The following is a 23,214-nucleotide window of genomic DNA, read 5'->3' as shown; positions in this document are numbered from 1 at the left end:
CCTAACGCTTTCCCTGAGCAGCAGCAGCTCTCTCCCTAGCGGCATCCAGAGACAGAATGATCCGAGCAGCGCGGCCAGCGGCTAGTCTATCCCAGGGTCACCTGATCTGGCCAGCCAACCACTGCTATCGACGTGTAAGGGTACCACGTCATGCTGGGTGGAGTGCAGAGTCTCCTGGCTTGTGATTGGCTCTGTTTCTGGCCGCCAAAAAGCAAAACGGCGGGAGCTGCCATTTTCTCGAGCGGGCGAAGTATTCGTCCGAGTAACGAGCAGTTTCGAGTACCCTAATGCTCGACCGAGCATCAAGCTCGGACGAGCATGTTCGCTCATCTCTAGCCAGGACCCATGAGACCTAGTTTTCTGCCAAAGAACAAATATAGACAGGAAATGCCAAAATATGACCACGAGCACATTGCGTTGGATTATCAAAAAGTGAAAACAACATTTTGTCTTTGTTCCTTTGTTTCCTGTAATAAAGTATCATCTTACAGTGGGAAATAGTGCTGAGTTGTTATTGTAGCCAGGTTCTTCTTACCCTATATGTCCCCATAGATATCAACTATATGTTATATTTAAATGTCTTCTTCGCACCATGCTGAAGGATTAGGATTACTATCATAAATTCTAAGGAAATCATTGTTAATAATATGTTTATTCATAAAGAGGTTTAACTCTGATTGAACTCTGTGCACAATACACAATATGCAGAATACAGGCAGTCCCCGGGTTACGTACAAGATAGGGTCTGGAGGTTTGTTCTTAAGTTGAATTTGTATGTAAGTCGAAACTGTATATTTAATAATTGTAGATCCAGACAAAAAAATTTTTGGCCCCAGTGACAATTGGAGTTTAAACAATTTTTGCTGTAATGGGACCAAGGATTTTCAATAAAGCTGCATTACAGACACTTTACAGCTGATTATGCAGCCTGGGACTATAGCAAAGCATTCAGAATGCTTCACCAGAGGTCAGAGGGGTCTGTCTGTAACTATGGGTTGTCTGTAAGTCGGGTGTCCTTAAGTAGGGGACCGCCTGTATCTGATGCACGGAGTTCTTGTTACCCCAATATGCAGCAGAGCCTACACTGTACTGACGGCTCTATATCAGGGAAACAAGATCTCTGTGGGTCATATATCAATATTGTGCACAGATTTAAGACCCCAACAGAGTGCCACGGCACTTGTCACGTCCGTGGTCACAACCTGTTCACGGACTAATGTTAAATTGGCCTTAGTCAGACTGATCATTGCAGCATAAAATAGACTGTAGCATTCCTTAAAAAGTACAACTATGACAATCACACAGGGGCAGATTAAGACTGCCATGGGTCCTGGGCTGTTTGAATATTATGGCCCCTACCAGGCTGGAATTCACTTCCTACATATTATACTAGAATCAAGCTTCTTAGGGAATGGAGAATTCATTTTGCCTGCTTTCAATTTGGACATTTGGAGGATCTTTAGAAGTCCTGAAATGGTTCTTGTGTACATTTGTATTGCAGACAGGAACAGATGTACAAGGATTTCATGGGTGAAGGTCCTTCTCAGTATAAAATTTGATGGGTGGTTTGGGTGCCATGGGCCCTGAGGTACCACTTAAACCACCTATATTATAGTCCACTACTGCAGTCACAATAGCGGCTGGCAGTGCTTATAGTAATGTGATGCTACTTAAGAATGTGGAACCAAAAAAATGAATAGGTTTCATTAGGAGTTGACAGTCTGCAGTGGAGACTTAAAGCCCTTCTTGTGCAATGAAATATTAAGATCCTCCTGTAAAATCCAAAAGAGATAGATAATGTAATGAAAACCTCTGTAATAAGGTGTCACAGCAGGCATGTTGGGGCAGGATGTTGACATTTGATTCACTCTTTCAACTTACTGCAAGGGATTTTAGCTCCTACACTCATTTTTTGTATCTTTTTTTCAAAATGTATTTTCCTGCAAATACAGTAGAAGCTTTTTTCTTGTTGTTTTAAGAAGTTTAGTCTTTAAGACGGAAAGTATGACCTTGTCTGAAACATTCCACTGATTATTTTCTCGCTCTATGAGGTTACACACGGTCATTTTCCACAGGTTGAGGTATGTGAAATCACTATGAATCACAATAGACAAATGAAGGGGACGAAAAACTGCAATAATGTTGCTACATACATAAATAACAAATTGCATAATACTACAAGTTATTTACAAACAGTGTGAAGGTACATTATGGTTTATTTAGAGAGGTGGCCCAGAAAACAGAAGCAGTAAGGTGGAGTTGACTGACCATGCCACTTGTGCTCCTCACACCTGTACTGGAAGCTACTACAGCTCTACTGGTAAAGTGATCAATGGGACGTAGGAGTAGCGGAAGGTCCATTAGTCAGCTACTGCCCCTGCCTCATCCTCCTTCTACGCCTGGGACTAAATGATCCCTGATCTGGTATTAGTCCACAGCCCAGTGGTTGAGGAACAATGATCTACTGTATATACATGTAATTATTTAATCAGTGTTCAGCACACTGGGTAAGTGCTGATTGTGGAAACCTCCTTAGGGCTTTTTCATGTTGGCGTTGATGTTCAGCTTCAATTGTGCATCTGTTACGTTTTGTCTCTCTGCAGTGGCGTAACAATAGCCGTAGCAGCCGTAGCGGTTGCTACGGGGCCCGGGCGGCACAGGGGCCCGGGATGAGCAGCCGAGGCAGAATTCGTACTGGTGCGATCTGATCGCCTTCTGCCCCTGTCAGCCCACCTCATCTGTGGCGGCCAGACTCGGCCTCTTCATTTGCGGCGACACTCAGCCCGCCCCCATGGCTACAACAGCATGGCCTGTGAATTTCATCTGTGGCTGGCCCTGCCTACTTTGTCCGCGGCAATACCCCCGCCCGCCTAGTCAACCTGCGGCCGCCCTTCCCGGTCTGTATGCAGCGGGCCCACTCCTTCCGCGGCTGCTTGGCCGGCACCCTCCTTCCGCGGCCGGCTCCCTCTTTCCGCGGCCGGCTGGCTTCCTCCTTCCGTGGCCGCCAAGGCAACCCTCTCCAACCGCGGTCGCCCAGCCTAGTCCCACCGTGCGCTACCCCCCCCTGCCCGGCTTCTTTTTCCGAGGACACCTGGACGGCGTACCGCGTCTCGCCCCACTCCTTCTGCGGCCGCTCGGCTGGTTCCTACCTTCCGCGGACGGCTGGCTCCCTCTTTCCGCGCCCAGGCAACACTCTCCAACCGCGTAGCCTATTTCGACCGTGCGCTACCCCCCTTGCCCGGCTGTTGTACGCCCGGCTTCTTCTTCCGCGGACGCCCGGACGGCTTACCGCGTCTCGTGGTCAGCCTACTGCTTCCCAGGCATGTAGGCCCACGCGATGCCGCAGCCTACCAGCCCGAAGAAGCAGCCCCCCGCTGACATGATGCCACAGCCAGCCTCCTGGTCTGCAAGAAAAGTAAGTAATTCTTTATATATGTATAGTTAGATGAATGTATGCTGTATGTGCTGTGTGTATGTGTGTGTATATGCTGTGTGTGTATATGTGTTTATATGCTGTGTGTGTATATGTGTTTATATGCTATGTGTATATGTATGTGTGTATATACTGCATGTATACGCAGTATGTGTGTATATGCTGTATATACCGTATGTGTGGTTATATGCTTTTTGTATATACATATGGTGTATGTGTGTTTGCTGTATGTACTGTATGTATGTGTGTATACTGTATATAGATTCAGTATGTGTATATAGTGTTTTCATACTGCATGTATGTGTATACACAGTTGGTGTACACTATATGTAAAATAATATGATCTATGTTATATGTATGTATATAAACACTATGTATATACAGTAGGAGTTTGTATCTACTGTATGTTTTAATGTATAAATGTATATATGAGTACCTAAATGTGTGTATCAGTATATAGGTATATGTATGTATGTGCTTAGTATAGAGGCATATTTAGAGGAATGTAGAATTTTATGTGTGTGTATTTAAGTGTATAAATGTGTTTTATTGTATAAACGTGTGTATATGTATATGAATATTTTTTAAGGGGGAGGGGGGCCCCATGCAGAAATCTGCTATGGGGCCCTGCCTCTCCTAGTTACGCCACTGTCTCTCTGATGCATCCATTTTGTCACCATGTACCAAAAAAACCTGAAGGTTTAACATTGCTTGCTTGAAGGTTTATTAGTGTCATCAGTGAAAGAAAAAGGATGTTTCATCAGTTTTTTTTGCAGACCCCTAGACTTCTATTTCCTTCCGTGATCCACATCAATAAAAAAATAGGACACGTTTCATAATTTTTTCCATGAACAGTGGATTAGTAAAAATACAAGCCGATGTGAAAACACCCATGGAAACTAATAGCTTTGTGAGGCATCTGTGGAAATTACTGAACCACGGACGTAAAAAACAATAGCAATGTGAAAAAGGCCTTAGTGAGATCTATTTCACATAGAAGAAATACAAGTTTTACAGTGCATTTCATTATTAGCGACATATACTTATCTACAACTCTATGTGTGAATAGATATAGAAATAAATTACACAATGCTTACAATCTATGATACTCCTGGTACCACTGCGTAGTTTCAGGTCTACTGACAGAATTTTCTTTAACCCAGTACAATATACACTGGGGATCAAAATTAGAGAACAACACGCAATTACTTAAATGTTAAGGTCACTTTGAATTCCTATGAATATATACTAATATTAGTAAAATAGCAGTATTTTAAGCTTATAAATATTGTAAAGCTTGTAAATATTCTAAAGCACAGAATAAAAATGTAAATAAGATAATTGTGAAAGACTGATCACAATTAGAGAACACTTTCAGATACCTGCTTTTATTGGTGATAATCTGGCACCTGATGCTAATTTCCTTAATTATCTGACCATCCCTATTTAACTGGCAGCTTAAGGGCTCTTTCACATTGGCGTTGTTTTTCATGCACGTGGTTCTGTGATTTTCACAGATGCCTCACTCAGCCATTGATTTTTTTCAGATTCACTGAACCCTTGTCCGTTGAAAAAATGATGAAACATGTCCAATTTGTTTTCACGGAACTCATTCCAATCCTGACTTTTAGAGCAGGGTCCTGGCTGTCACATGACACCCGTGTCACTCCCATGAACTTGGTCTAGGCCGACGGAAAAACCTTTTAGTGATCGAAGAAACCCCTATGGGTGGTCACTCAGGGGTTAATATATTTGGAGCTGAAGGAAACATTGAGGCACATTTACTAACAGTGCACTTTTGTTGGACCATGGACGTTCTTCATGGCTAAAATGGCTTGCACAGGTATTTAAGAAGTGTTTGCACTGAGATTGCACTGACCCTTTTGTGGCGCAGCTGCACTGGCTTCTATGCAACACAAATTAGGGGGCGTACCATCGGTCCAGTGCGGGGACGTGACACATTCATGATTCCAGTAGCAGGATCTTAGGGAAACGACGCACGCTGCATTATGGCCGGCAATGCTCTTTTAGTGAACTCAAGTGAATGTGCCCCATTATGTTAGTCAACAAACTAGGGAAAGACTGAACCCAGAGTGCGTAAATAAGTCAGAAAAAGGGGGTTAAAGGAAGTGTCACGGCTTGTGGAAAGTTTTCTGCAGCAGGAGTTGGTCATGTCATACAGCTACATGAGTGAATGCATGTGTGTATCAGAATCTTCTTCAACAGCACATGGTTCCTTCCTTGTGTTTTACTCAAACAGCCAGCAATATTCATGATGGACAATGCTCGCTGTCACAAAGGAAAAACCCGGAGCAGTGTGAGAGACTAGTCATGCCCTGTGGCTGTAGATGTGCTGGAGTCATTTTAAGCAAAGGCTTGCACACTTTCCTACTGAAATTTAGTTATAATCTTTATCTGTGCTACAGTAATTCTGTTCTTTAATTATGATCAACACAACTTTGGTAAAAAAAAAATCAATCAATTTATGTTGATAATTATGTAAAACACTGTTCTAGTGGTGTGGTGTATGCCACAAAAATGTATGAAATGTTGATCAATGGAGGTTACATTTTATAAGTCATCTCTGTCTGTTTAGTTATGATCCTGTATTCTGAATGCATGACTGCTGGTCATAAAGAGTCCACCCTCCAGAAATCTTTCATGTCACTTTTAAACATTGGAAATAACTCTGAGAACCTCCTTCTGGTGGGTTGGTAATGATTTGCATATCTCCCACAACATAAGGAGACTCCAGGCTGCCAATAGCAGTTCATAACTCCTCCTGCTAGTGCAGTTTCATTCAATGCACTGTAGTTACTGAAACATTAATCAAACTTGAATAAAATCCTGCATAGAGTTAGGAACAGAAAGAAAATACAGCTATTATTATTTTATTCCAGGCAAAGGTTTTAAAAACCATGAGAAGTGGAGGAGTCCTTGCACTGCTTACATGGATGCACTGTCTGTTGTCTTGCTACAAGGTTTTAGCCACAACTGAGACGCCTGCTACTACAAGTAAGTCTGACTTCTTATGTGATTCACTTTCTGCCACATGGACGTGTTACAAATGAAGTGATATAATAAGGCATAATATTTTATGCTTTATTTTCTTTTACCAAATGTATAGTTATTTCTAATACTATTACTTTCCATGTATTCTGTTTGTCACCATGATAGTTTAATTGTATTATAATATATTATCTATACATGATAGACTAATGACTGCATTGCTATTTGTGTCTTCGCAATGCAAGGAATGTGCCAGAATTCTTGGTACTCTGATGCCAACATGTGCATCTCCCAAAGAGAACTTACTCAATAATTTATGACATGAGAAGAGTGCACGGTCATGTGTTTAAAGTTACAATATCTTCACATGTGGCAGATTTGAAGCAGAAATTTCTGCATCTATTTTTTTTGTCTAAATAGGGATTGTAGAAAATTATGTTCATGTTTTAACGCTATTCAGCCATATGGAATGGATTTTTCTGCCACACTAATCTGCTGTGTAGCGCCATTCTTATCACTAATATTGAAATAATGTTTGTGTTATTAAGAGGCACCTTACAATGTTTCAACAAGTTTTAAAGTTTAGGGCATATACAGTAAGAAAAGGTTTGTTAATTGAGGAAGTGATGTACATTTCAATAATAATATTAATAATCTTTATTTATATAGTGTTGTCTTATTCCATAGCGCTGTAGAAATCATAGGGGATATGTACAAATAAAATAAAACATGACAGGCACAAATATTCATATGGAAGAAAAGGAGTGTGGACCCTGCTCACAAGAGCTTATATGAACAAAGTGGCAGAGAAGGGGTTAAACACAGTCATTCCTGGGAAGTTTCAACATGTAAAATAATCTTTGCTTCAGAGTCATTTTTACAATGCAAAAGCGTAGAAATTCATAATAAGAATCTATTTTCTGACTTCCTTTCAGCCATGATCTACATGAGGTTGACTACTATATGGTTTCAGTGTGGTTCCCATGATTAGACTGTAGCAAGATTAATGATACATTAGAAATGAATGATACATTAGGACAGAAAACTTAGAGTTTAAATATTACAATATTGATATTGTTTTGTACTTAATTTGTTTGTGTTTTGGATGGAAACCTATTGTTTTGCTTTATAGCGTACAGACTAATCACACTGATTCCCATGATAATCCCCTTATGGCTTAAATGCAGGAAGCACAACAGGAGTTTAGGAGTGCCGGCTGTTTGAATGACAGACGGAAAAAAAAAAAGAATTTGACCGATGGTTACCTTCCCCTAGCTCAGTCTTCAATGCTGTTAACCCAATGCAAGGTCATTGTGACTCCACCCGACCACACACCCCCTCTCCGGGCTATCTGATTGGCTGATTCCGAGCGGCATGAGTGGGCCTGTCTTAGATTCTCCTATCCGTGCTGCTCTTGGCAGCTATTGTCATACGAACAAATGTTACAGAGCTGCTCCCTGTTCTACAGCCTTTCTGCTCTTCATCTTCTATGTTAGCACGCTTGTGCTTCTGCAACTCACACATATCTGTTTCCAGGCGTGATTCATTGGCAAATATTTTATTTGTAGTTTATTAGTAACATATTTTATTTGTAGTGTAATGAGGTTGCCAGAATGTAGAGTATTGAATGAAACCTAGCAAAATCTCAATAAGGTTACAGACACTGCATAAAGCTTTGTTTTCATCAGCTTCAGATCCATAACTATACATCGTGATAGATATGATGGAAAATATATCATTGCTTGCAAGGCTATTCTCCATCAAAAATACAGAATTGATCAGAACCGTAGTTTTATGATAGCGTGTTGGCGGTAGCCATAATTAAAGAGACTTTAACCTAGATATGAACAAAGCAACATAAAACTACAGCATTAATGAAGAAAACTTACTGCTGCAAAATGCTATGTAAATGTAGCTGAACTGCATGTGGATATAGATCCTGATCACAGTAATGTAAGTAATGAATAAAACATAGAACCCAATCACAGCAGTTATATTAAAGCATTTCAATAAGGGAAATATTTACACATATTGAAAAGCACTTCCAATTACCGGTAATTCACTTTCTCCAGGGAATCACTAAAATTAACTCATACAGATTAGAGATTTTATGGGAACTTAAAGAGCTTTTACCTCTCATTCCCTATCCACATGAAAGCTGATTGCTGGGGGTTACAAAAGTCCCATATGTAACTGGAGTGATGGTTTTCATGCATTGTCAAAAATAACAGGACTCTCTCTGTGCCATGGAAGTCAATTGATAGTGATGCATGTACAACAGTTCTCCCTTCTGATGATAGCTGTTGGTCCCAGTGGTTGAACATTCAGCTATCACACACTAATTATGGTTTGGAATGGTTAAGGGATTTAAGTGCATACTCACAGCCATTCCACCGTAGCAGAAACCAATAGAAATTCTCCACTCTCTGTCATGGTTTTAAATGGTTTGGGCACTTTACCTCTTGTTTTTTTGTAATGTGTGTGTAAGTGTAAGGGGTAGGATATTAGGTAGGTTACCAATATACATCCATTAAAAGTTCTGCTCCACGTGAAGCCTCATGTCTTTTACCTCATCAGCCAGACATTCCTGACCATAAAATGGCTGCTGATGGAGGGTCATGTGATCTCTATCTGTCCGTGAACAATCACCCTGCCAGGACCTTGATCTTATATTCATGAATAAGGTCCTGGCAAGGCGTTTGTTCATGGACAGATAAGATCACATGACCCTCCATCAGCAGCCATTTTATGGTCAGGAATATCTGGCTTCAAGAAAGTGGTGCTGAACTTTTAACCGGTTCGCGACCGCCCGCCGTGTATTCACGGCGGTGGTCGGGTCGCGCTGCATGGAGAGGGCTCTTGGGCTAGCACCGATCGCGGGTGTTATCACAGCGATTTGTATAAATCCCATCCATTCAGTGGTACTGTCCTATGCTCTAGATTTTCTATGCTAAAATCAGAGTTATGTCCGGCCTGTGTGCTGGCAAACTAATGTGCACTATTATGTGGTCTATAAAATGGAGCCATAGTAGCTTTTCAAGTATGGACCATATTGCTGTGTTACAGATCTGTTGTAAGACTTTGTGCCTGAACCCTAACACTAAGAATATAAAAAGCTCAAGGGGAATTTTTTTAAGGGCAATAGTGATTTTACATAACATTATAAGCTTTCATGAAGATGAGGTCTTCATTTTTCTTATAGCACAAGGTACAACTGTTAAAATATAGTAGACACTAGATACATTGCAACATGCATACCACTAGTTTTGCAGGTTTAAGGCCCCTTCCACACTTGTGCTCGTGAGTGCTGTCTGGATTGCCCAGCCTAAACACTGCAAAACAGAACTGAAGTGTTTGCAGTGCTTGTGCCGGGCGATCCAGGCACCACTCGCTGCGGGTGTGATGCGGGTTCAGCAAGTGTGGAAGGGGCCTAAGGGTGTAGTTTTATTTGCACAAACTGGACTTCACACAAATGAAATCTTGGATGTCCAAATTAGAAATATAGGAACTGTGAAGGTTAGATCCTTATCTCTTTGTTCTGAGGTTATTTGATGTGTTTCACAACAAGAAAAAGGTTTGGTCAACTACGTATCCAGCACTTCAAATATTAACTTCACATGCACACATGTAAATATTACATTCTGGCGTCCAAGTCCTGCTTGATATATTTGATATATGTGATAACCTTTTTATTGGCCTAAGTTACATTGCCATTTAAATATATATATAATAAATAATATGTATATAATATATATAGGTAGGCAGTCTCCGGCTGTGCTGTAGGTTTGTTCTTAATTTGAGTTTGTATGGAAGTTGGAATTGGTATATTTTGTAACTGTAACTCCAGAAAAAGTATTTTTGTTCCTTTGGGAATTTGGGATGTCACAAGTATTAAGAATAAAGCTTTATTGCCTACACCCTTGATAACTCATGTCGATCATTGCAATATTGGGCTAAACATCAGTAAATTACCATAACCTAGAGATCTTTTCCAGATGTCAGTGTACAGAGAGTTCAGTTTGTAACTAGGGGTGGTCTGTAGGTTTGGTGTTCTTAAGTTGTGGACTCCCTGTATAAATGACCTTCCCACACATTAATGTCATAAAGGTGCTGCACCTTGGTGTAGGGTACCCTGCACCCTGATCACACAGAGTACTGCACATGATTAGGAGTTGATCTATAGATTTTTCAGTATACATAAACAAGGCCTAATAGCTATGCACTTTTCTTGATCATAAAATTACAGAATGTAATGTATGCACATACTAGAGACCTCCACAACGTTCAATACTTTGTGATTATATTAGGCTTTCTATTGGATCATGCTACAAACATGATTTATCACAGCCTCATGACAGAGAAACATGTTTCACACATTATAAATTTTATTGGATGTCGTTCTCTGGTTATTAAAGAAGGCTTTTATTTAGTAGAAGTGGAGAGCAAGGATTAGAGGTCAAACCAACTGCTAATGAACCTTGCATTAGAGGCAATACATTGTGTTATGTGCAGTAGATGACAGTTTGATGGCCTTTTTAGGGTCAGAGCTACTTATCCATGTTAAGCTCCAGAAGTGAGCTGCTTTCATGGAATATTACATGGTGCCACTAGGAGTTGAAACTCTTTCCGTGTTCTCACAGTATACACATGCTTACGTTTGGCAGCTCTTAGATAGGGTCAACAAGGTTTGATTAACTATGCCATTCCTCTGTAACACAGAAAAGCAAGCAGTTCTTGGAAAGTAAGCCTCAGGAGAAATAGCTCTGCCAAGTAAAACGCTGAGAGCAAGCTTATCTCCAATACTCCAAAAATATGCACAACACTCACAACAGTAGAAAGGAATGTTAAAACTGTGAACGAAATCTAGGGGATGAGAGAAATCATGGGACGTCCAAAAATCTGTAGTTTGTCAAAATAATCTTCTCTACCTCTGTCTACTACAGTTACCTGTTATCTACTTTCATGTACATGGCAAATTGTTGTCTGATTTATTGCAGTGACCACAATAACGTTGTAGTTTGTAGATCTGTGTTGTAGCAACACTAGATGTTTTTGCCTTTTTATTCGTTTCCCATAGGAGTTAGATATTTCCACATTAAATAATGAGTCATCTGTGACAAATGTCGTATTGCATAAATTACATTCAGTGGGAAATATAACTTACACCAATTACCAAAAGATATAACACTTCATATCTGAAATAGTTTCACAGTATTATAAAATGTTGTATGAGGAGTACAATAGGTGTGGTTGTATTATTTTTGTTGAGGAGCCTGGTACACATTTTGTATTGGGGCACAGAAGTTATGCATTTGCTTGTAACATAGTATCATTTGTCATTTCCATTGTGATTCTGTCCTTTCTGAAATCACCTGTAAAAATGAGGTTAGATTAAGATCCAGGGTTGCATGTGTGCTATTCAGAGCCTATGTTATGCTAAGATGAAATTGGCTTAAATAATAATTCTTCTGGGAACATCTTTAAACATTCTTTAATTTTAGTTTATTAAATAAAGTTTATTAAGAGTTATATCTCTTTCTAGAAAAGCTGGATGAAAACAAAAATGCCTACTACCCCTTCCAAATGGTCACCGATTTACCACAGACTCATAAATGGCAAGTCTAGGATTCTAGATTTGCCATTCAGGACTTAAAGGAAGCTTGATAAGCTGTAATAGTGCTCATATTTGTTAGCACCCAGCTTTCCCAGAAGCAGATTTCTCCTTCTTATTTTTTTTCATTTTTTTTTAAACAGAACAAAGAAATACAGACATTTTTTATCTGTGGATATATCACAGTGGTAGCGTCATTTTAAATAGTAACCTCGTAAAGAACTGATTTCAAGGTGATATCTAAACCATGAGGTGATCCCTCCTATTGCACACTTTACTAATCAGCATTCATGTTCCCTTGTGTAGGAGATATGCCTGACTGCCCCAGCCAGATCAGCATGATAGAGGTTACATGAAGGTGTATGTGCTCATTACATGCACTGGATGTGTGCTGCTGAATCAGCTCCTGGAAGTTCACCAGGGTCAAAAGATAAGACTAGTAACTTCCACAAGATAACAAAACTTTACCAGTAGCGCAAAGATACACCAGATCTAAAATTAAATATACTATATAATTTGTGTGGTTAAAGGACATCTATCACCATTTTCTCAGTGGTAGTTTGTCCCATAAAGCACCCTCGTTACCTGTAGGGCATGAGGGATCCTCTTTTCGCTTCCTCCGGGCCTCTGTTACATCAAGAAAATAGACTTTCAAAATATTCAAATGAGCCGGAGGCGCTCAACGTCCCGTCCGACGAGTGCCTCCTGGCTCTCCCGAGACCTAATTTATGCATACCCCCGCCTCATTGTTATACCCCACTCCCATGCCTCTCTGCGGCCAGACAGCTTGCAGGTATCCTGTGCAATCGTAGGTATCGCAATGTATTCTTGCTTGTTTTCTAGCGCAGCTGCGTGGGATACTTGCGAGCTGCGCAAGATAGAAGATGACGTCATCCGGCTGTCTGGCCACGGAGAGGCATGGGTGCAGGGACCTTGAGCGCCTCCGGCTCATTTGAATATTTTAAAAAGTATATTTTTGCGATGTAACGGAAGCCCCGGAAGAAGCGAAAAGAGGATCCCACATGTCCTACAGGTAATGAGGGTGCGTCACCGAGAAAATGGTGATAGATGTCCTTTAAATGGACTTTGGTATTTCATGTATTTTACATGAATTGTGTGCTTAGCTTTATATATAAATGGCAGTTTTAGGTCTAGAGGTTGTAGAGGGAACTTTGGACTAGTTTATATACAAAGGCAGTTATGTATTAGAGCACTTAGGTGGTTGCTTTAAATTTTGCATTTTGAGCCCAGCAGCTACAAGTTACAACTCAAATTGTACTTTTTGGTGGAAAAGATAACCTGGCAGACAAAGGGCCTCTGTGCTGGAAAGTCTTGACTTTTTCCAAGCAAAACACAGCTAATTACCCAGGATGTCCTGTCAAACAGTATAATATTGAGAGCCACAATTTTCCTGTGTAGCCAATGAAGACACATGGTTAACAGAAAGAAGTTAAAGGAAATCTACCACTATATAACAGTAAAATGAATCTAAACTTATTAACCTATTTTCCTCTTCATCCCGATTCTGGAACTGTTTTTCTTTATTCTTGACACACTGGGATTGCATGAATTAAAGACTTCTTAAAAGTAGGCTGGAGCGCAAGGACGTGATGGCCGACACTCCAGGCTACTAATTATTTACACCACCTGAGTTATGTCACCTCCCTCTCCAGCATGGCCTGAATAATTAGCAGCCCAGAGCGTGTCCCCGCGCTTCGGTCTGCTCTTCGGGATGAAGTGGAAAATAGGTAAGTATGTTTGGCTTAATTTTACTGTTATGTAGTGGTAGATTTCCTTTAAACATGGCTGATGTTATCCACTGTGGTCACAAAAGAATGACTTATTGCCCTTTCACTTTACTTTACGAGTACATTGGAGCTGTAGTTCACAGACTGCTTCACTGAGTCCAATAATAACTGATTTACAAGAATGGTCCAGCTATTTATAACTAAAAAACATGTTGTAGAGTTGATTTGCATCTGTAGACTTTCAGTCTTTAGTTTCTTTAGTTCTTAATACGTTTAACCAGAGTCATTCTATTTCTGTTATTGTTAGAATATAAGTAGGTGATTACTATTAAACCCTTATTGATCTAATGATCATGTGGGAAATTCTGCACCTTAACCCATAAATATGGCCTTGTGCATATTGCACCTAAGAGAGCAAATACATTAACCCATAAAAGGATTTTTTTATTTGTTGACTTAAGTAAAATGTAATGTACTTGGTCTTTCCTGGTTCCTGCATTCAAATATACAAAGAGCTTTTCTGGAACTAAAGCCTAAATGCCAAGCAAGCAACTGTTTATATCTCACTCACATATACGTACAGTATATTGCAATTTCTAGAACTCCTTTTTATACATGTCTATAAAACAAATATTTCAATTTACACAGCTAAGTGTAATATCGTAATGCTGTGCATAAAGCCAGATCTGGCAATATGGTGAGTTGTTGATGGGTTGTACTACACTGAAATTGAATGATGCACCAGTTTATGTCAAGTTTTCAATAGGTTTGGTGTCATAGAACAGAAGCTAGCACATTTACAGATAGCTTTATAATAGGACATGGGAGTAGTATCTATGTAGATAAGAATTATACAGATAAGTTATGTTGGTTGTACATTCACATTTGTACATATGCTCATTTCACAGCAGTGAACTCCATTTGGAGGAAAACTGATTTCAAAGACATTGAGAGTAAGTTTTCCCTTCGGACTCCAGAAGAACCCGATGAGGACACCTGTTATCTTATCCCTGGCCAAGAGCAAAGTGTGGGAAGCTGCCATTTCAACCATACGAGCAAAACCTTTGTTGTGATACATGGCTGGACGGTAAGTACCAGGAGAATGCAAACACTTACAGAATTTAAATGATAATATATCCATCTACTAAACCTGGAGGAGAACCTGACAAATAATATGTAGACTGATATCACTTCTTCAGAAAATGACTGAGCAGCTGTCACAATGTACTTTACTTATTCTACTGGAAACTAGGACACTTTATAAGAAATGTCTGCTGCCAAGTACATCCTATGAGCACCCAATGTACTAGTGTCACTAGAAACCAAATATTGTGCATTCAGGGCATTTGATGCATTTTATCATAGTGAACCTGCATACAAGACTACAAGCTGTACTTCCCAAGGCAATATATTGCATGTGCTCTTTCTATTAATATATAATCCCAAAAGTATAATTACCCTGGAAAACACAGATTGCATGAGGTGAAAGGGTTTATGTAATTTCTGTTTAATTCATCCTGAGAGCACTCAATTGGTTCTTTTTCCTCTCATGATTGTATAAAGGTTTGTTTGTGACATAAATGTTGAATAGTTGCAATGCCTTTATGGCTGCACTGGTTAATATACAGTATATACTATATCTTTGATGAGATAACATAGATAAGGAAAGGCAAGGAAAACAGCCTTAAATGAAATCTACCATCAAAACCAAGCATGAGCAATGTGACTGTGGTAATCTTCTTATATTTATTATCCATAGCCTCCTTCCTTCTAAAGCCACAGAGGGTATCCTAGCCCTCTATGATTGAACCTGGCAAATAAAAGCTAGTCGCCAGGGATGTCGACCAATCCAGCGATGTATCCGGGGTTCGGGTTAGGCCACATGACCCACTACTATTTGTTCTGGGTTTTTTGCTGCATCTAAAAGGACCTACCTGCTAATATTTTTGTGTCTGATGTTAGTAACATAAATTATGTTCCATATCAGCTCTATACATGGACCTTATCAAGGAAGATTATAACCAGTTATCAGCGGAAATATTCTGGCAACGAAAGGATTTATTACTATTGATAAGGTTACAAGATATACTGTCTGTCACTAGAACTTTTTTCCACTTCATTTTAGGTGTAATAGTTTTCCTTTTAACTAGTACGACCCTCAAGCTCTAAATCTTGTCCTAAAGAACTGAACACCAAAAGTTCACATTAACAAATAGTTCTAATGTGTAAAGTCTAAAATTCTAACAGTCTCTTAAGAGATTAGTCCTCAGCCAATCATGTCAGGAATGGAACTGTTCTTTTATAGAAATGCCTGGGAAAACAGTCTGGACATTTTAGTAGGGAATTTGGCAGTGAGCCCTCTAGTTCTCAGAAAGATTTCCAGTTATATAACAGATCCACAAGTAATACTTCTCATTCGAGCAGATAACCTTAGACTTTAATGCAATCCTTACACATGGGGCAAACCCAGTTATTTTCCATAGGACACTAATGTTTCTATAGATAGTAGATGGTTTCCGATATGCAAACATTGACTTAGGAATGTGTCAGTGACACAGATTGCATGTTACAAGTTACTTGCCATACTAGAGATAGCCATTTGCGTAAACAAATCATGAGGTAATAAATGATGCTGACTATAAGGAGATCATTGACTGCACAGTGAATGTCCCAAAATTAACCATCTGCATAGGGGATAACAATCTAATTGGTGGTAGACTTTCACAGAAGATGAATAAGAATGCCGGAGATGGCCAAGCTCTGCTTTTCCCAGGGCATAGTTTGCCATTGAGCAACAAATGACCTTCAATCTAATGAATAAGTGTGAGCAGTGTGTCCATCTTTATAGAATTCTTGTGGATAAAAATTTTACATTTGTAAGAAATATATACAATAAAAAATAAAAATGCTGTTTGTTGAGATTTTACTTAATTTTGTAGACAGTTAACAATTTTAATAATTGTCTCCCATTTAGGTAACTGGCATGTATGAAAGCTGGGTTCCCAAGTTGGTAGATGCATTGTACAAAAGAGAGCCAAACTCTAATGTGATTGTTGTAGACTGGCTACAGCGAGCACAACAGCACTATCCAGTGTCAGCTGGTTATACCCAACTGGTGGGACAGGATGTGGCAAGTTTTATTGACTGGATGGAGGTATGTAAAGACAAATGTTGTAGGACATGACTGTCATCGTGTCTCCAGGAATGGAATTATGTGCTGTCTTAATGACAATCAAGTTTGAAATGAAGGATATACCTGTATCTTGTAGATGAAATATTCTGCTTTGAAGTATATTTTTGTAACTATCCTTATTGATGATTATTATTAAGCATTATTGTAATCTTTCAATAAAATCATAAGAAATGCCCTTACTATAGCTTATCATTATTTCATTATCATTAATTTAGATCTATTTTCCAACAGGAAACATTCAACTATCCACTGGATAACATTCATATTTTGGGATACAGTCTTGGTGCTCATGCAGCGGGCGTTGCTGGTAGTCTGACAACTAACAAAGTCAACAGGATAACAGGTAAGAAGGACAATATGACATTTTATACATGAGTTTTTGTTTTTCATTAATGAATGACAGATTACAAAACTTGGGTTAATCAGCTTATGAAAAACGTACTACCTAGGCCTGTGGCCAAGACAAGGGGAATCCAATATTCCTAGAGAGAGGTGGTTCTATACCATACACAGGGATTTTTTTTACTGTGAGAGCAGTGACACTGTGAAAATTTCTGCTGTAGGAGGTTGTTATTGCTGATATTTTGTACATGTACAGGGCTCTCTCCAGTAGAGATTCACAATGCATGAAATATTGAAACTTTATTAAGCTCATAGATATTGTTCTCCTTAGAACAATTTATATCTAGGAAAGGAATACATACTAGGAGTAAAGTTCACATATAATTTGCCTGTGTTGTACTATGCATTAGGTGGTGGTTTAGGTATGTCTACTCATCATTTGTTTCTGCTTTCTGAATAGGTTTGGATCCAGCTGGTCCCACCTTTGAATATGCAGGGACATCGGTCACTTTGTCTCCTGATGATGCAGAATTTGTAGATGTTGTACATACCTACAGTGTGGGGACCCCTGATCGCAGCATTGGTATTCAAAGACCAGTTGGACATATAGACATTTATCCTAATGGTGGAAGCTTTCAACCAGGATGCAGCATTGGGGACACCATACGGCTTATAGCAGAAAATGGCATACGTGGAATTATAGGTAAAACAACAGCAAGTGTTGTCTTGTCCTTTATGGTAAATGATGTATTGCCTCTACATTCACATTTCACATGTAAGTTACATAGATGTTTCTATACAGGGTTTTTTTTCTCCTTAATTTAATACTACTTTTATAGTTTAAAGCCGTATTCACATAACATCCATTCTTTATTGCTGCATTGCACTTTACCAAGTTGGGTATTCATCTGCAATACAGATACCAACATGTCACCATGCTTACGTACTATTAACTTTTGCAGTCTGATCTAGTAGTCATGTTTCTTAATATCTGTCCCTTGTGAAATCAGGAGACATATCTTATGTTGTTAAAAATCCTTAAATGATAAAGATAAAATAAATGTTTTGTTTTCTATTTTTTAAGACATGGACCAGATTGTGAAATGCTCCCACGAACGTTCCATTCACCTCTTCATTGACTCACTACTGCATGAAGAGAAGCCAAACATGGCCTATCGCTGCAATTCAAAGGAGGCCTTTGATAAAGGACTTTGTCTAAGCTGCCGGAAAAACCGATGCAATACTTTGGGCTACAAGGTCAATAAGGTCCGAGGAAAGAGAAGTGTAAAGATGTACTTGAAGACAAACGGTCAAATGCCATTTAAAGGTAATGCTATTAAAATTACACAATAACAACAGAGTGACAATAATATAGCAGATAAAATTAACTAAAATTAAGGGTTCAAGTGCACATTAAGTAATCAGGAATATCATGAAGTAATTCACATAAAGAGGATTTATCACCTCTCTGAACATGTTTAGGTGGGAGTGGGTGATTCTTACACAGTCTGTTATCAGCAATTATTAGACATTGATATATTAGGCTGGGACTATGGCTTGAAACCTATGACACACATAATAATAATAATAATAATAATAATAATAATAACATAACATAATAAAAAATGCTCCAAAATTGTCAGTTTATGGAAACTACAAGTGTTTACAATAGACTTGTCAGGGGAGCACACTGGTCTAATTCCTAGAAAAGGTTATTCAGCCTGCATCATAGGTTTCTATGTTTACAGCAATAAAATACTTTCATAATGATATAACCCATAGCAATTTTGAAGGACTACAGTCTTTGTTTAATTCTTAATGCTAGTTCTTATGTTTTTTTTTCTGTTTGTGGTTTTGTAGTATTCCATTACCAAGTGAAAGTTCACTTCTTCGCAAAAAGGAATTTCACAGTCACCAACCAACCTTTTGTGGTTTCACTATATGGAACAAAAGGAGAAAGTGAAAACCGACCTCTTACTCTGTAAGTACTATGCTATATGTAATAAATAACTTTCTAAATATACTTTGTTCATACCTATTACTAAAGTGAATATATAAGACCTTTTTTTTTACTTACCAACATGCTTATAGCGACTCATCTCAGCCGCAGGGGAAAATATAAATGAAACATACACATACATGCCTTAAATACCATATTAGCAAGAGATGGAAAAGTGAACGTCATTAAAATTGAAATGTTTTGGCCCTTTTGTGCCATGCTTGCAACTTTAAAAGACAGTGGGCATGGAACATCAGCTTCCCAGATTTACTACAACTTGTGCTGAGGGCAGGCTTAATTCAATTGTGAGTGATGCTGTAGAATCATTAAGAGGTTCTTACCTCATAATAATTCGGGTGCGCCCTGATACATCGACCCTTATGTCTTGTAGTTGAAGGCCACTTCATCATTTCCTCAGAAACTCTTTGTCCTGAATACTGAGAAATGTTCCATTTTATGTAAATGCACATTATTGGGGTGCATCTTTGGTGGAGTCACTGAAGCCAGCGTTGTCTGAAGAACATTGATTTTCTTTTCCTTTTGCCTTAGAGCTAATATCTAGCCATAGTACATGTTCTCTCTCTATGAGTAAAACTAAATGTGCTCCTTCACACTACTTACTACAAATTGATGCGTTTATTACCATAGGAATTTGTGCTCCCTTAATATTCTTACTTAACCTGAGTGGTCATATGCATTATATACAGAATGGGAGTTCTAATCCAACATTATTTATTTTCCTAGAGCTGAAATGTCCTCAAACAAAACCTATTCCTACTTGATCTACACTGAACTTGATGTAGGCGAGCTGCTAATGCTGAAGATTAGATGGGAAAATGAGTCATATTTGAGCTGGGCAAACTGGTTCTCAACCTATGCATTTGATGTCCAGAAAATAAGGATAAAATCAGGAGAGATGCAGAAAAAGTAAGTCTTACAGTCTATTGATTGAAAGATGCAATATTTGTGTAACCAATTAACATCATAGAAGATCTGATCACTAACAATTGAAATTTATATTAAGGAGTATACATAAATGAACAGTTTGGAAGCAGAATTTGATCTGAACTACATTTTATTTAATTGTTGGGGGGGAGGGGTTGGGCTGATTATATGAAGGTCTTTGGCTGTAGGAAACCCCACTATTTATTTTTATGGTTTGAATGGAGGAAGCATGATACGATGGACACACTACAGCAATAAAGTAGCTTTGATTAAGGAAAGTTTGCTGGGTATTATGTTGGTTTTGTATTAATCATGTGGTGTCATAGCTACCATGTAAATGATGCAGGAACTCTAACATCAGCATGTCAATTTTCTACTGTCAATGCACAGTATTAGGGCTCTTTCACCTTGGCGTTCTTTTTCATGTCCATGGTTCAGTGATTTCTATGGATGCCTCACAAATCCATTGATTTCTATGGGTGTTCACATTGGCTTGTATTTTCACTGATCCGTTGTCCATGAAAAAAAATATGAAGATTATAGACAAACAGTGTCAGATTTATTATATTGCATAAAAATGTAATACTGAACAGAAATTTATAAGTGGTTATATTTTTTAGGCTAGTATTTTGTCCACAAAATGGAGAACGTGCAACCATCACAAGGGGGAAAGGACCTGTGGTATTTGTGAGATGTAATGAGCACTCCAGCATGAAGAAAGGAGATTGGTATGAGAAAATTTGATTTTAATACAAAAAATATAAAAGTAGTTTTTTGTGTAAATATCATTATTACTAAAATTACTAAGAATAACTCTATTTTGTTCACTTATTAATGGAAATAAAAATGTGAAACTCCACCTTAAAGACATATGCTAAAGTAACTTGCCTTTGCTGTTAGATTTCATATGTAATATATTTATTATTCAATGTAGAAAACATAGATTTTCAATTTAGTAATTATTCCAAGAATTAGCCAATTGTGTAATTTTTCAAAAAATAAGCAATGTAATTTCTCTTTCAGATGTGATAATCAATTTGCACTTTAAACAACGTCATTGATGCTGTGAAGAACATTTAAGTGGCATTTGTTACTCCACAAACCCTTTATGCCAAGTTCAAACAAAGGATATTTCATATCAGACAAAGCTACATAGACATGAATTCGCAATTCGGAAACTGTTTCTTCATAAAGCAATCACGGGACAAAGGACTGAACAACAAACATCAACTCTTGATCATCAAACAGCCATTCCAAGCTTTCTGTGTATTGTGAATATTTATTTTTGGTAAAACTATTCTTTACAGCCAAAAGTATTAGCATACAGTGTATGCTTCCTGTATATTCTTGGTGTACTAGAATCCAGAACACATACTGACTTGAAAGCCGTATCTGTATTAAAGGAGATATGCAATTGTGATGTCCACTTTAACACCAAGTATAAATTCTGGGCTAAACAATTTGCATTTCTGCCGTTTAGAACGATCTTACCTCTAGGTGGGCTCTACTACAGATAAATGGGTAGGTGCCATACAGAGCTATGTTTGTATATGTATTAACTATTTAAAAGTTCTATGCTGTAAAAAAAAAAAACTCCAGACATGATTGGTGAATGCCTAACATAGACTATGGTGTTGTGCGAATATCAGTTTGATTGGATTGGTATACATCTTCCATTGCCTTATTATTGTTATACAAATTCTTGTTACAACAGCCACTTTGTTTGTTAAAAATCCATAGAAGAGGTAGGAGCCTAGAATATTTTGGCACATGGATAAGATGGTCAATGTTGTTACATATTTTATTGCAGTACATCGTATATTAGCACAAATTAAAAAATAAGAACATGAGTAGTAATCAAAACTTGAATTTAAAACATTCCTTAATCTTGCCTACAATGAAATCAATTGTTATAGCGCGTATAAAAAAATTACTAACATCTGTCTTTTATTGTATTGTAGTAACCAATACATCCATTAAAAAATATATATGAAATATATCCAAACTACATTGGATTACAACTACTTTTATTAAGCTTTGCTTATCAGCAGTGGCAATAATGAAAGCTGGTGTAGTAAAGGTTTGCTTGCATGCTGGATATAAAATATCTCAGGACCTATGGGTGTCAAAGGAAGTCAAGCCAAAAAGTCTAGAGAATAACTAAAGAGTGACCTTATGACTCTAAGAAAAATTATGAAATATAAGATACTTGGCCCCTTCACACTGTCACCCTGGTTTCCGAGATCCAACATATTGATAGCCTATGCATAGAATAGGCTCTTCTATTGCTAGACTAAAGGCATGGGTGACTGGTTCTTACATCTTTACTTGTCAGATGTCTGAATGCAAAGTAGAGAAACTTAGTAGCATAACCGTAAGTTGTGATTTCACACATGGGGTAAGTTGGAAAAGGGTAGGTGACTAATGGCGGTCCTACTACAAAAAAATAACAACACACACATAAAACTGGTCCCAAAATGTTACAATATACAGATTTGATCTTCAGTTTGAAAAAAACTTTCACATTTTTCACTAAAAACCAGTCTAGCCTTGCCGGTATCTTTGAATGTGTATGGACAAAAAGACACAAGTAATAATAGATACATGAAATACACCATGTGGGAGACCAACATAAACAGTGTACATGGCTAAACACCAGAAGTACATCCGAAAATACTAAAGGGCTGGTGTCATAGAAAAGCCAAAATTTCTCAATTTACATTAATAAAACACATGAATACAATACACATGAATGTATATTGCGTACACCATGGCATTTGGACATGTCAAAATGGATATCCAGAATTTTATGGAAAAAGTCAGCTATCTAATAACCATGTTGCTATGTAAAAACAAGACCATTTCCTGTTACTAGAATACTGTATGACACAGTATACAAAAATGTTTCTTTGTAAAACTGAAACCTGTTTCTAA

The 23,214-nt window shown here is 38.3% G+C and overlaps 1 protein-coding gene across 1 annotated transcript; it reads left to right on the top strand.

Moving 5' to 3' along the window:
* Nucleotides 1-6,194: 6,194 nt before the first annotated feature.
* Nucleotides 6,195-21,396, top strand: LPL (lipoprotein lipase). Its single transcript, XM_072114179.1, has 10 exons — nt 6,195-6,448; nt 14,710-14,888; nt 16,776-16,955; nt 17,226-17,337; nt 17,797-18,039; nt 18,421-18,663; nt 19,197-19,317; nt 20,080-20,262; nt 20,901-21,008; nt 21,304-21,396. Coding segments are annotated over exons 1-10 (1,467 nt in total). The 5' UTR covers nt 6,195-6,351; the 3' UTR covers nt 21,305-21,396.
* The last annotated feature ends 1,818 nt before the right edge of the window (nt 21,397-23,214 follow it).

This window comes from Engystomops pustulosus, chromosome 1 (assembly GCF_040894005.1).
Source record: "Engystomops pustulosus chromosome 1, aEngPut4.maternal, whole genome shotgun sequence".
In the NCBI taxonomy this organism is placed as follows: domain Eukaryota; kingdom Metazoa; phylum Chordata; class Amphibia; order Anura; family Leptodactylidae; genus Engystomops; species Engystomops pustulosus.
The sequence above is the reverse complement of the archived record's forward strand: the minus strand, read 5'-3'. Positions and strand labels throughout refer to the sequence as shown.

Bases quoted from the DNA above. Each gene is read 5' to 3' on its own strand.
- LPL (XM_072114179.1), top strand. From the start codon at position 6,352: ATGAGAAGTGGAGGAGTCCTTGCACTGCTTACATGGATGCACTGTCTG. The intron at 14,889-16,775 runs GTAAGTACCAGG...TCTCCCATTTAG, and splicing joins TTGTGATACATGGCTGGACG to GTAACTGGCATGTATGAAAG. The intron at 18,040-18,420 runs GTAAAACAACAG...CTATTTTTTAAG, and splicing joins TGGCATACGTGGAATTATAG to ACATGGACCAGATTGTGAAA.